General features: G+C 35.9%; 1 protein-coding gene across 4 annotated transcripts in view; it reads left to right on the forward strand.

Annotated features, from left to right (window-relative positions):
- ATL2 (atlastin GTPase 2) overlaps window positions 1–15,015 on the forward strand; it is a 76,046-nt gene that overhangs the window by 33,417 nt on the left and 27,614 nt on the right. For all 4 annotated transcript variants that reach the window (XM_072635835.1, XM_072635836.1, XM_072635834.1 and 1 more), the window contains exon 2: window positions 13,430–13,674. In XM_072635835.1, coding sequence (XP_072491936.1) covers window positions 13,430–13,674 — 245 coding nt within the window. The remainder of the gene's footprint in view (window positions 1–13,429; window positions 13,675–15,015) is intronic.

Genomic DNA, 15,015 nt, shown 5'->3' on the forward strand with positions numbered 1-15,015 from the left:
GAGAAAAAAGAAACAAAATAAAAATTGAAAAGCTCTGCCTTCTTTATTTTGCCAGTTATCCTTGCCTCATTCACCTCCTTGAGCAAAGGTCCTGTCCCTTTTTGGCTCCTCCCCCTTCCCTCCTTCCCCTAGCATACCTGAAAAAAAAGCCCTTTTGGTTTTCTCACCAGCCTCAACTCATTCTGTGATCTTTAACATTCCTGACCCCTTTCTTTTATTAGAGCTGGGCCATGTTCTTATATTTGTCTTCTATTACCTGGCCTTGCTTCTGCTTTCTGCACATTTATTTGAGAAAAACTAAGGTTATCTATGAGTTCTCTGTTAATTTACATTGGTTTCTTCAGAAAAATTATTTTTTTTTTCTGTCTCAAAATTGTTTCCTTTTGTGTCCTCAGAATTTCATTCTTGAACATCTCATATTCCTTCTGGGCTGACTAGTCCTGAAACATTTTAGTCCATAGGGTCCTAACTAACTTTCCTCCAAACTCATTGAAATTTGTTTTTCCAAAATAAAGGTGAACGTTATTCCTAATTTTCCTATTAGTGGATAGAAGCTTGGACTTGAAGTTAGGAGACATGATTTAAAATTCTACCTCAGACAGGATTTACTCTCTGCGTAACCTTGGGCAAATCACTTAATTTCTCTCAGTCTCAGGTTTCTTATCTGTCAAATTGGGATAATAATAGCACCCATCTCACAGGGTTACCATGAGTATCAAATGAGGCAATAAAGGTAATGTGCTTGCCTACTTTAAAGTGTTAGGAAGATGTTAGTTTTTATTGTAAACTATAGGGTAGAGTGATCAGTTCACCCAAAGGTTTTCATCAATCATATCCACCTCAGCAACCTTATTAGTTAAGAGTCAGATCATCTATAGAATTACCCCTTCTTGTTTTCTCCATCTTTTGAAGGATGAAATTATCATTAAGGTAAGTAATAGTAGCAGTAGTATTAGTAATAATAATAATCATAACTAACATTTAAATAGCACTTACTGTTTGCCAGGCATTGTGTTAAATGTTTAACAGTTATCTCATTTGAACCTCACAAGAACCCTGGACGGTAGGTGCTGTTATTATCCTCATTTTACAGATGAGGAAACTGCAGCAAACAGAGGTTAAGTGACTTGCCCAGTGTCACACAGCTAGTAAGGGTCTGAGGTTGGATTTGAACTTGGATCTTCCTGACTCCAGGCTCAGTGCTATATCCACTGGGCCCCCTAGCTGCCTGTAGGTAAGTCAAAAAAATGATTATCCATTCTGTTTTTGACAGAACAAGAGTTTCAGTAGATGTGGGACTAATAGAAGTTCTCTGTAGTACTGTTTCATAAACTCGGGGCCAGGCTTGTGATTTCTTTCTCAAACTCATCTCTTCTTTCTCTGTCCAGGGCTTCTGTAGTATGCTGCAATGATGATAAAATTTCTATTTCTCCTTCCTTTGACCTTTACCCAAATATTCCATCATCCTTCCTCTCTTGTTCCTGGATTTCCTTTCATGAATGTATTTCTTAAGGTACAGTGCTCTCCTGTTTCTTTTGAATAAACAAAAGTATACCCATCCAAAGCCATGGTCCAGTTATGGATTGCATACCACCAAGTCTCAGTGATACCTGAGGTCAATTTCCCCCTCCTTGCATTAGGGTCTCTAGTTTCTTTCATTCATTATTGTGGGAAACAAGGAAGTTCTGTTTCTACAGAGTTGTGACCAAGGATGGTCAGGTAAAAGGTCAGAAACTACTGAACAGGCCTGATGAGCTGTTTGAGGGAAAGCCTATCAGAGAGGACAACATGAAGTCAATCACATGGCCAGGGGACGGTGGCCCCTGAGATTCAACGTTCATAATTCTATAAGAAGCTTGCCTTATTCTGACCTTGTTGTAGTCTCTGGTAGCCAAGCTGGAGATCAGCTGTTCATTCAAAGGAATGAACGCAGAAGGCCTTCCTTCCTCTGAACTCCATTTTAATAAATTTTCTCTGATTCCATTTTGTGTGTCAAGTGTCTTTCTAACAGTTATCTAAACCTTGGGCCTCTTGTGTCTAGAGATATTTGAGGTTATAGGTTTTACTAATGGCTCCTATCTTAGGTTTTGTCTCCTGTGAATTTCTGGATTATCTCATCTGCTATTTTCCCTATTTTGAGATTTTTTCCTGTAGTATCTATCTAACTTTGGAGATTTGCAAAGGCAATCTTCTGCCTCCTTATCTTTGTAAATTTATATAAGAAGGAGATAACAATAGCATTAACCTAGCCAGGATTGTTATGAGTATGAAATGTGATGATATTTGTAAAACACTTAGCACATTACCTGGCTCCTCTATAAGTACCACACATACATACATGTGTATATGTGTATGTGTGTATATATATGTGTGTGTGTGTGCTTATTCTCTTCTTTTCCCTTTGCAACATGCAAAAATAGGGATATCACAAGGTACTACATCACTAATTGCTAAAGATTAGTGTAGATAGTGATGGAAAGTTAGACAAAGGAATAATCGCTGTCAGCTAGATTTGATAAAGGAATAGGGAGAGTCTAGGACTGGCCTTTTACAGATAGGATTTTGTTAGAGAAGAACATGGATTTCCTTAAAGGGAAGGGGGGAAAGTATGAAGAAATGTTTGAAGGAGGGAAAAGTCAATAATAGATAGGCCAATTGGAATACAATTGAAGGAAAGTAGTGTGAGAGAATGTTGAAAAGTGGGTTTGGGAGGAGGAAGGTCATGAGGTGTAATCAGTGGGAGCCGTTGAATTTTTTTACAATGAGGAAATGAAAATTAATAACATTGTGATTTGCTTTAAGTTCAAACACTTGTAGGGGGTGGCTGGAATCCAGAAATCTGCTTTTTGGGTGTTTGTAGAGGAGTCGTCTGTCTAGCCTTTGCTTGAGGAGTTCAAGAAAAGTAATTTTCTGAGATAACCTGTTTTACTTATGGATACCCAGTGATTTTGAAAGCTTTTCCTTACATAGATCCTAAATTGTTACTTTTGCACACTATCTTATCAGTGTTTTTTCTAAACTATATTCTTCATATCTGAACACTGTATTCCCTTTGAGATGTGATTAGGTCAGAGTGTAGCTGTACTACTTTATACGTTTCTGTATGTTCTGCCTTTCTCAGTGTAGTCCAGGATTGCATTAGCTTTTTTGATTACCGTGTTATAAAATAAATTCATTGAATTTGCATTTTATCTAAACTCTCAGATTTTTTTTCCAGGTGAACTGCCATTTAGTCACACGTCTCTTTTCTTGTACTTGTAAAATCCAAATCTAGTGCTTTACATTAATTGCTATCATTCAGTTTCATCTTATTAGGTTGCAGTCAAGTGTTTTGGTCTTTTTGGCTTTTGAGTCATTGATCCAGTGTGTAATTAATTGTCCCTGACCACTTTGTGTCAGCTGCAGATTTGATGAGCACATGCAGATAATTTAGCCAGACAATTAAAAAAAAGTTAAATTGCACAGAGCCAAACGCTAAGTTTTGGAATGTACCATTACGTGTCAACCTATAAATGACCATTCCTTTCGTCCTGGCCATCTGAGTAGTTTCAAATTCGTATATGTGGTTTCACTTTTTCTCACAAAAATAATGTGGGATTTTACCATATGCTTTGCAGAAATCTAGGTAGATTGTATCTATAAACATTCCCCTGATCCTCCAGTCTAGTAACTCTGTCAGAATGGTAAAGGAAATGGGTTTGTCATGATCTTTTTTTGTTAAAGCCATGTTGGTTTTGTCATTGTCTCTTTTCTTTTCTAGAAATTTACTCATATATTCCAGGATTTTGCCAGCAATCAAGGTTAAGCTCTCTTGCTTGTACTTTGGTAGCTCCATGTTCTTCTTGTTTATGAAAATCGGAACAGTTTTTCCTACTCCAGTCTGCTTCACCTCTCTTGTTCTTCATAGTCTTTCATAGATTGCTGACTGGAGCCCCCTAATTACACTCATCATCTCATACTGCACTCTAGGTTGTAGATAATTAGGGCCTGGTGAATTGAACTCATTGAACTTAATGAAGGTAGCTGTGTGCTCTTCTTATCACCTTACTTGAATCTTGAATTTCAACTCTATTAGTTATTTTTGTTCTGGACTTTTCTGTCCAAAGGTCATTTTTTCTTGGTAGATAAAACAAGTTGAATAAATGAGGTAACTGCTTTTTCTCTTGTGCATTATCATTGTCTAACAACCCTGAGCAGCAGGCCTGCCCCTTGAGCCTACTCTTTTCTTTAATATGACTTTAAGAAACACCTTTGTGTTATACTGAATTTATGCCCCCCTCACCTACTTATTGTGAACTTTGGCATCACTATGTAGAGAAATTGCTGTGGTTTTCTGTTTGTCCTCTGTTACTTGTCTTGAGTTCTCCCTCTGCATCCAGGGACATCTCCAGTTGTCTTTATCTACATCTGGCAACTGGACCCACGTGGGTCCAGAGGAGAGAGTGAGGCTGGTGACTTTGCACAGCCTTGCCTCACTTAAATCCAGTTCACTTGCAAGTAATCATCTTCCTGATGTCATGGTCCTCTTCAAGAATGAAGGAAAAACAACAGTCCTTAGTATATATACATTTTACAAACCAAGACTGATTGAAGGATTCTCTGTGCCATCCATATCGGTGTCTTTAAATAACTCCTATCTTTCTTCCTCATTACACTTGTTTCTCATTGTGTCTTTAGATTCTTCCTGCCCTCCATCTAATTTTCCTCTAGAATTTTAACCCATGGGATCTTTCCTTTCCCTGAACCTCTGGAGAAATCTTTCATGCAAGGTCCCCTTCTACTTGTGGGGAAATACAAAGGTAGGGTGTATAAAGAATTGCCTAATGACTTTTTCAGAAAAAAATGTGAGGTGGCACTATCTTGAGTAGATAGGTGGAATTCAGGCTTATATTCAGTGAGTTAATCTCTTCATAATACAGTGATTGAAGCTTATTATAAAGATGATGATGATTGTTATTAACCACTTTTGTGTATTTTTACCACCTGTAGGCTGTGTTGGCCTCTTAAACAGACGTGTCTCTAAAGGGACCTCTTAAAATGCCAGAGCTTACAAATGAGTATTGTCTTTTTCTATAATCATTTTGAGGATGTATATATTGATTCTCATAACAGGTTTGGAATGTTTTTGTTTAGAATTGTCTTTAGGTTTCTTTAAAAGCCCTTCTGAGGAGAACCCATTTTGCTGCTTTACCCTCCCTTCCTTTACTGTTACTCCCTGATCATTAGTCTTATTCCATGAACTTGTCCTTCACTTTTAACTGCTGAAGAGCAAGATTTAAAGATTAAAAGAGCAAGATTTCTACCAACTACTGAGAGAATGCAATTCAATCCATATTTAACTGCCTATATGAGTTACTTACCATGCTTGGTGTTGGAGATACAAAGGTGAAAAAAATTGTAGTCCTTGCTTTCAGAGAACCTAGAGTTTAATGGAAATAAGAACATGAACATAAGCATAATATAAAAGATAATATAAAAAGGGAAAAAATAAATTTAGACAAAGCTAGATAAAAAAATTTCTTTTACTTGGGGTTATTATAGAAGACTTTTTAGAAGAGGTGGTACCTGAACTGGGTCTTGAAGGATAGAAGATAGCATTTTGATATGATAAGTACAGAATATGTTCCCATCAAAGTGCATGCACATAGGCTATAACCCTATGCCTGGAGAGTACAGAAGGAAATTGGAGAGCAGTTAATCATCTAGCTTGAATAATGAAGAACTTAGAGCTCACAGGGATCTTAGAGGAGAATATATGGTGATAGTTGAAAGATCATAGCTGTCCACGTTGCTTATAAAATAATATACTGACTTACTAGCCAAGCATACAAAATCTCCATGGTCTGTTCTGTCTCCCAGACTAACATTCTAGTCTTGTTTTATGGTATTTTTCTTTGTGCATTCTGCATTCCAGCCAAACAGGATTACCATTTGTTCCCCAATTTTGTTCCACTCTTATTCATTTGTGCATTTCTTTCTTAATATCATTCCATTTCTGCTTGCTGAAACCCTTCTTTTAAGACTAACTCAGATGCTGTTTTTTACTAGAATAGTTTTCCCAGTCTCCCTTAAGTGTTCCATACCTCCTTGAGTTTTTAAGTTATTCTGATCTTACTTATGTACTTACTTTCTCAGTCACTCCTCTACTTCCTAATTATGGCATGGAAGTGACCCTTAATTCTTAATGCCTTTGCCAGTGGATATAAGCTGTACTAGATTTTACCATTGTAAAAAAGGCTTAAGATTATGTTTCCATTGATAGACCACCTAGCTTAAGTGTAGAGAGAGGTTCATCTCCAGTAGAGTGACCCCTAGGTGAGGAAATCTTGGGCTGTGTCAAGCCATGAAACAAAAGAAAATAGAAAAATTGCCCTCAATCCCATATAGAAATTAGGTGGGCTATAGTGATAATAGCGAACAGAAGGCACAGGATGCTAGGAATTATGATTTTTAGTCTGTGAACGTTAATTTCACTGTTGGTATTTTAATATGAAATCCTAATCTAGTAACCACATGGACATAGCACTTGGAGAAGAGGATCAAATCAATTTTGTTCTCTAGAAATGAAACCAGAAGACATAAAGAAATTGTGGTTGAATGGAACGGTGGCTCATGGATCTTCCTTGTTGAGGGAAATAGAAGAGTTAAATTTTATCTTGTCTCCAAAGATGATAAATGAAACATTTTGTGGAGCTATTTGGTTGTCTTATTTTGTGCTACCCATGAATATAAGTCAAAAGACCTTGATGGAAAGCATTGAAGCCTGTGTGCCAATGTGCTGCAAAAATGATGAGAAAAACGGGAAGTGTATAAAAGAACAGACTGTTATTATTCCTATGGAAATTTAACCCAATTTGAAGTGGTCACTATAACATGGAAAACCGGAAGGGCCAAGAAACTACCACAGTCGGCAAACGTCTTAATCTCCTTGCCAGTAAGAGAGAAATGGCAGCCTAAGGGTAACAAACTAATTTGTAAAGACATATGGAAGAAGATAACTATAAGCAGTATAAGCCCATCAAATAAAAATTAAAAATATTAACTCGTAATCTGAAATGACCAGTTTCTGTCAGTTCTGTTTGGTTTTTGTTCAGTCATTTTCAGTCATGTCCTACTCTTTTTGACCCAGTTTGGGTTTGTTTTTGTTTTTTTTTTTGACAAATATACTACCATTTCCTTTTCCAGCTTATTTTACAGATGGGGAAACTGAGGCAAACAGGGTCACACAGCTAGTAAGTTTCTGAGGCTAGATTTGAATGTGAGTCTTACACTAGGTGTAGCACTCTCTCCACTCTAGCATTACTATAGTGCTTTAAAGTTTATAAAGCACTTCTCTTGGGAATTCTTGGCAATGCAAGTTTTATATCCATTTTATAGGTGTTAAAAATTAGGCTTGGAGTGAGTGAGGAATCATGTTAGGAAATAAAGATTTGGAGCTGATGTCTTGATTATCAAGTTTATTGCTCTTTGTGCTGGAGAACCACACACCATTTGAACTTTACAATCTCAGTACCTGCTGTGCTGTATTTAAGAAGTCGAAACAGCACTCAAGAAGGTAAAGCTGATTACTAGTGGTTGAACATGACCAAATTGATAGAGGAAAAAATATATGCTGTGGTTGACAAATTTTAAAGACCGTCACATATACTTTTCAAGACCTTTCAGAGGAAAAAGATGCTTATAAGTATTGTAAAGATCCAGTAGGTCTTAACTTTTATTTTAAATTGTTCAAAGGTCTTCTAAGATGTTGTGAAACTAAATCAGGTAGTGACCATTTCTTTTCTTTCTCTCCCCTAAATACAGCTTTTCTCCTCTCCCCTTCTGCCCTCCCCCTCCCCAGCTTCAGTCTAAACATGAAACCTAATTTTCCTCTTTGTAATTTCTACCGGTTGTTCCGTATACCCTTGCTTTCTGGACCAAGCAGAATAAATCTAGTCCTTGCTCTTAAGATACACTCAAAGATCACTATCATGTTCTCCAAACTAAACATCCAAACTCCTTCAACAATTCTCCTTGACTTATCATTGATATTAACCCCTTCATCATTCTGGCTGCCCTCCTCTGTGGTATCAAAAAAAGGAACTGAGGAGCTACAGTGGGCAAGGGCATTCGCTCTGAGGAAGGGTTAACAAATCAGAAGATGGAGAGAGTGGTTGTGTTCTATGCTTCCTGAGTAACCATTAGTGGGACTTGTTTCCAGCACAACAATCAACACAACATACGATAGTATACAATACTATACTATTGTATAGTACTTGACCAAATCCTGGATCTGCAACCAGGCACCAATCTCCTTAGGGAGGACAGAGTTCTTAAGCTGCTTATCTTGATAATGTGATTGTCATATAAATTGGACTCGTGGATCAGTTCACTCAGTATTAGATTCATTTTTCTCAAGGTTTCTACGACACTGTTCTTTTCACCATTTCTTGTAGCAAAAAAGTTGTCCATTCCAATAATATTTCTTCATAATTTGTTTAGCTGTTTCCCAGTTGATGGACCCTTACTGAATTTCTAGTTCTTGGTCATTACAAAAGGCTTTTTTTTGGAGGGGGTAGGTTTTAGGTGTATTAATGGATTGGTCCCTTTTGATGACCTGTTTTTAATCCTCATGCTTCATGCTTCTTGACTTCCCTCTAGCATGATATTACTGAACACCTTTCTTCACAGATCCTTTCCTCTCTGTGTTGCTGAAAATAATGTGTGCCACATGTAACTGAGTTTCATATTTGCACACTTAAACTTGGAAATAGAATTTTCTACCCAGTTTAAAAATATTCTAAATGGAGAGTTTCATTGGATTTGAATGCATTTGTTAAAAATACAAAAATGTGAAAACTTCTGATTAGATTGCAGGAACCAACTGATGGGATATCAGTGAAAGCAGAAATTTACTAGCTAAATTTCAAAAGTAAATGTGGTTTACTGAGTTGTAGCCGATGATGTAGTTCTTCCATTTTGATCTGCTTATCTTTTTGAGGAGACTTTTACAGTTAAGACAGCCATTGAAATCAAGTATGGAAGTAAAATGAATGTAGAACTAGATCTTCAAATCACTGTATCACACAGTTAAACCTTGATTTTAAAAAAGAGACATATATAGTTGTACTTTTTCTAAGTGTTAATACTTCATTTTAGTAATAGTAAAAAGTCTGTTGTGCTCTTAAATAAAATGAAGCATAATTCTAAAATATTTTTCATCTTTTCATACCCTTTTAATATCTATTTTGTGTATTTTAAAATGTTCATAATACATTGGAATATCTTCCTATTTTATAAATGCACCCTTTTTGAGAGTATGTACTCAAATATGTATTAAAAAGATTTGCAGCCACACTGCTATAGAGGATCTCAAGCTTATCAATATCTCCCTCCTCTGTGGGATTATCTTTGATTGAGTAGCAGTGAAGATATCTAGATTTCAAGGACGCTTACTTTTTAAAAAAATCGTATTTTTATGGTAGCTTCTGTTACTTTCCCTCCTTAGGGATTCATCCTTTAACAGACTACAAAATGGTAGTTCTTGAAACCAACCAAAACATCCAGCTGTGGCTGTCCTACAGCGTACACACAGACTCTCTCTCTCTCTCTCTCTCTCTCTCTCTCTCTCTCTCTCTCTCTCTCTCTCTCTCTCTCTCTCTCTCTCCCTCCCTCTCTCTCTCTCTCTCTCTCTCTCCCTCTCCCTCTCCCTCTCCCTCTCCCTCTCCCTCTCCCTCTCCCTCTCCCTCTTCTCCTCCCACTCTCTCTCCCTCTCTGTCTCTCTCTCTCTCTCCTTGATTCCTCTTTCTTTCTTACCTCTGCAAAGATTCTGACTCTTTTTCTTTTCTGGGGCTGAGATTGTTCTTTTTGAGAAATATGTACAAAGCATTGTGTACAAATCTTGATTTCTGCATGTAAAAATACTATGGGAATAATATTTCATATATTCATATATTTGCACATATATAAAATTACTTTTAGTCTGCTTTCTCACTGTTTATTTAAATCATTTATTTTGCCACTTTTGCCTTGGCAATTTTTATGGAGTAAATTCATTTTTAACCTGTATGGGGTATTGTCTCCCAGGTGTTTCTGGCATACTGATTTAGAAGCTCAGATAAAGTTAAAGGGCTAATTCTGTAAAGATTTATTGTAAAAAATAGTGTGTGACTTAAATCTAAGTCAGGTTAAGAAATAGAATTCCAAGTTTAGTAAATAATGAGTATTTGAGTTTGCTGAATCAGTAGTTACTATCCTGATGAAATATAGACATGACTCAAGTAACAGTTCTCTGATGGCTATTAATATATATTTATGTCTTTACTCATTCATCCATCTGTTTATTTTTTGGTGCCTGAGCAGGTTATCATTTTTACTTGTTCTTTAAAAGTAAGTAAATAAAAGTTAGAAACTAGAAATGTCCATGAACAAAATCAAGTATTTATAAAATTCAATTTGGAGCAGATGGTACTAGAAACAAAGGTACTAGATCTGAGAGAGTTCCTGGCAGGAATGCTAGTGGTGTTCCAGTTTTACAAAGAAGATATTGGATTAAGGTGTGATTAACTATAGGTCAAGTAGTATGGTTGAGCTACATTGTGCATTTATCTATTTTTCTAAGTGAATCTTTATAATATTCTTCAATCTACATAATATTATTTTAACAAACCATAATGATGTCTTAACCTCTTTCAGGATGTTCTTTTTTTTTTTCAAGTTCCTCTTGCTGAAGTTTAAAAATTTCTTTTTTTATGTTCAGTAGAGAGAAACATCTGGCCACTACATTCAGATAGTGCTCCTTATGCTACTTGTTTAGTTTCATTTTTGGAGGAAGGTATTTTTTGTGTGGCTCAGGTTTATGTTCAGCTCATAATGCTAAATACTAATTTCCATTTTAAAAAATATGTGATTTTAAAAATTTAATTTAGAAATTTAGTCATGCCTTTTGTGGTACTTTAAGAAGTTGGCTCCTTTCTTTAGTGGAATGTGATTTTTAATTATTATTAGTGTGCTAGTACTAACTTTAAGTTGATCATTGTTACTGGTTGCTACTGGACCAGCAAATGTATGCACCTTGGATTTATAAAGTATATAGTAGAAAAATAAAACACCAAACCTCTTTTGTTTAGTCACATAACTCTCTAGCTATGCATTTTTATTCCTTAACTGTGTACCTCTCTCAGTGGTCCTCTCCTGTTCCTTTTGTGCTAGTGTTTGATTTATTGTGGAAAGCTTCGAATTCACTGAAAACTTAACATTATTTTTGTAAGAATATTATATGCTGAATGTTGCATTTTATGAATATATTCAGATGATGCTTTTAAAATAGCAATAATTAAATTATTATCTTACCTTACTCGTGCCGAAATAAAATTGGGCCTCACTTTCCTCTTGTAAAAATTTTGAGGTCATTATTGGTTACTGTTATTGTAGTGTTGAAATTTTTCCTTTTGTTTTCTTTTACATGTCCAAGATCATCATGGAAATTGTACCCCTGGTCCTATTTTACCTTTCCTCTGCTTTAGCTCCTACAAGCCATCCCTAGCTTCTCTAAATCTTTCTCCCTCTCACAATTTATCACAGTGCAGTGTTGCTCTCCTGTGCTTACATCACATGTCTTGAATGCATGCCTGCCTTATTTTCATCTCAGTCTTTCTCCTTTAATAGGAAACTCAAGAACCACCTGATAAAGTCTTTTCCAATTTTCCCAACCATTATTAGCATCCTCTCTCCCACACTACTTGTATTTATTAAATTTATACTTAGCATTATATTTGTTTCCCTATAGAATATAAGGTTATTATTAGCAGAGATACTTATACTTGTTTCCTAGCACAGAATAGGCACTTTGTGAGTACTTGCTGAGTTATATTGCATAATTTATCTAGAGCTTAGCTGTCCAGTGCATAAAAAACACTTAACAAATGTTTATTGATTGATTGTTGAGTCCTATTTTGTGCACTCACTTTGTGTGTAGTTCTTTTCTTATAGCAAAAAATGTTGCTATAAATATATTTGTACGTATGGGTACATGTGTAGAAGTGGTTTGGAACGATATAATGTGTTACATTAGATTTTGAAATATTTCATTGTAAGTATACTTCATTTTTTCCCTATGTAGAGATCTGATTATTAAATATTAATGAAATATTTAAGTGGGTTTTTATGAAACCAGCATTATTCTAATTCAAGTACTTATGCATATTTTCAATAAATGAAATTATATATTTACTCTCTCCTCTCTAATGTGGTGGACAACCATAATGATAGGTCACTTAGTTGATCTCAGGTAATACAATAGTTATAAGCTCTGTTGTGCCTTTGAAATCTGTCTGGCCCCATTTATTCTTTCAGTTACCTTTTGGTGTTGGATGTACCTCAACAGCATTTCTCACATCTTTAGGCTTCTCTATCTGGGCATAGTCACCACTCTCTTCCAGATGCTGACCACTTCTTGTCTGGACCATTTAAATAGTCTCCTAGTTGGTCTCCCTGCCTTAAGTCTTTCCTCTCTCCAGCCCATATTCCATATAGCTGCCAGAGCAGTATTTCTAAAGCACAGTCTGACCAGGTCATTCTTGCTCAACAAAGAAACTTAAAGAATTCTCTCTTGTCCTTAGAATAAAAATGCTTATTCCTCTAGTTTAGGAGTTCTTCACCTTTGTTATGGAACCTGCTTTGGCTGTTTTATGAAGACTATGGAACATTTTGCAGAATATTTTAAAATTATGGAAAGATATGCAAAATTTCCTTTGGAGGTTAATGAAAATAAATAAATAAGATTTTTTTTTTCCATCTAAATTTACACATGCCCTGAAATCTATCTGTGAATTCTTCTCTTGACAGGGGATCTTGGGTTAAGAACCTCTGTTTTTAGAATATAAAAGTTTTCTGGCTGTAATCTTGTCTTTTGGACAAATTTCAGATTACATTATTCTTCCTTATGCAGTCTGTATTTTAGTCAAATGGTAAATTTCAGCTAGATAGCTCTTTTTGTTTTTCTTTGTTAGTGATGTTTCATCTCTTGGTCTCTGCCTGTCTGCAGGGGGATTACCATGCCAGGAATCATCCCACCTTCATCCCACCTTAGCTTGGAATGCCCAGCTTTTCTTTAGTGCTCACAGGGTCTTTTCTTTCCTGGTTCACTTTTGACCATTCTGCTTTGTCTTAACTTTGTACATATTTGCTCATTTGTGCATGTTGTGTGTCCCCAATGGAATAAAAGCTGTTTGAGGGCAGGGATTGCTCCATTTTTGTTCCTCTAACTCCAGCTCTCCTACCATGTTGCCTTCCATAGAAGAGTGTAAGATACTGTTTTACTTATATACCTCCAGACTTGTTTCAAAGGAATTAAAGCCTACATTGTGTCTGTACTTCAATAATGAGACTGTGGGTGATTAATTGATTAATGTAGTAGTGTAAAAAGTGTCATCTTTTCTCTTTCTCTTAGGTGAAGATTTCGAAGAGGATGAGCTGGTAAACTCAGATGAGGCTATGAAGAAACCCTGTCCGGTACAGGTTGTTATTGCTCATGAAGACGATCACAAATTTGAGCTTGACGAACAGGCATTGGAGCAAATTTTGTTACAAGAGCATATACGTGATCTTAATATCGTAGTGGTGTCTGTGGCAGGAGCTTTCCGTAAAGGGAAATCATTCTTATTGGACTTCATGCTGAGATACATGTATAACAAGGTGAATAATGTCTTTTTGCTTTTGAAAAAAATTTCCCCTCAGTTTTTAAAGTGATATATTGAAATTGTAGGCTTTTAGGTTATAACTAGCTTGTATTCTGCTTATTTAACCTTTTCTTCTCCCTTTTCTTAATTTTATCAAATTTTTTTTTTTCTTAAGCACATGGTATCTGTATGCCCTGAAAATACAGGACATTATTGTTCAGTGCAACTGGAATCTTTCAGATTAGGAGTGGGAGGCCTGGGTTTCTTGTTTGTAAAATCAGAGAGCTGAACTAGGTCAATGTTTCTGAACCTTCAGTCTGTAGAAAATTTTTTACTAGACTAGAAAGTTTAACTAAAGTTTTTACTTTAAAAAAATTTTAAATTTAAGCAATGCCCTTCCCTGTAGGTCCAGTTCCTTCTAGATCACTACAGTTTTACAATAGGTAGTCCATGGTAGAAGAGTAACATATAAATATTTTACTGGTCTTTCATATAGTTTTGGACTGGGGAACACTAGACTGAATCTCCAAGATTTATTTCTCACCTCTACAATTTTATGATTCTAAATTTTGAGCTTAATCATTATTTTATATTAAGGGCAAACTAGTAAGCAGTTGAAGTAATAGATTATAATTAGTGCTGCTTATAGCTAAACTAAATATTTCTGTGAGTAATGCTGGGAGGCTGAGGGAACTAAGTAAATCTGAAATTTATTACAAATAGTACTTCTATGAATATTTTTCTTTTCTTTTTCTTTTTTTCTATTTTTCTGTTTTCTGTTTTTCTTTTTCTTTTCTTGCTGTTATTAACCTTCTTGGGATAGAAATTATACTCACTGGTGGAAACAGTAGGTCAAGAGTATCTGAACCATTTCATATTTCTTTCCTGACTCCAAATATTTTTCCAGAAGTTGGACCAAATCCACCAGCAGTGATTTAGCTCGCCTTAAGGTTATTGTGCCATATGTGGCCATGCATTTACACAGATTAATAGGGTCCCCCTCTCTGCACTCCCAATCTCCCTTTCCATCCTTCTGAATGATTGAAGATGTTTGATGTAGAATCTGTCACTCATATAGAGAAAGTGTAGTTATCAAAACTGGTACTATTTTGAAGAGTACTACAAGTCAGTCTGTATTATCTAATGTAACTGTAACAGTAATTTACGAAAATAGCATTGCACTGAGGAGCTGACTTTCAAAAAAAAAAATCAGCTCTATTGAATAAGCAGCTAGGTGGCTCAGTGGATAGAGCACTGGACCAGGAATTGGGAAGACCTGAATTCAGATGTGGCCTAAAATAATTTACTAGCTCTGTGATCCTGCATACGTCACTTAATTTCTGTTCTCAGGTTCCTC

Source organism: Notamacropus eugenii, chromosome 1, assembly GCF_028372415.1.
Source record: "Notamacropus eugenii isolate mMacEug1 chromosome 1, mMacEug1.pri_v2, whole genome shotgun sequence".
Taxonomy (NCBI): Eukaryota; Metazoa; Chordata; class Mammalia; order Diprotodontia; family Macropodidae; genus Notamacropus; species Notamacropus eugenii.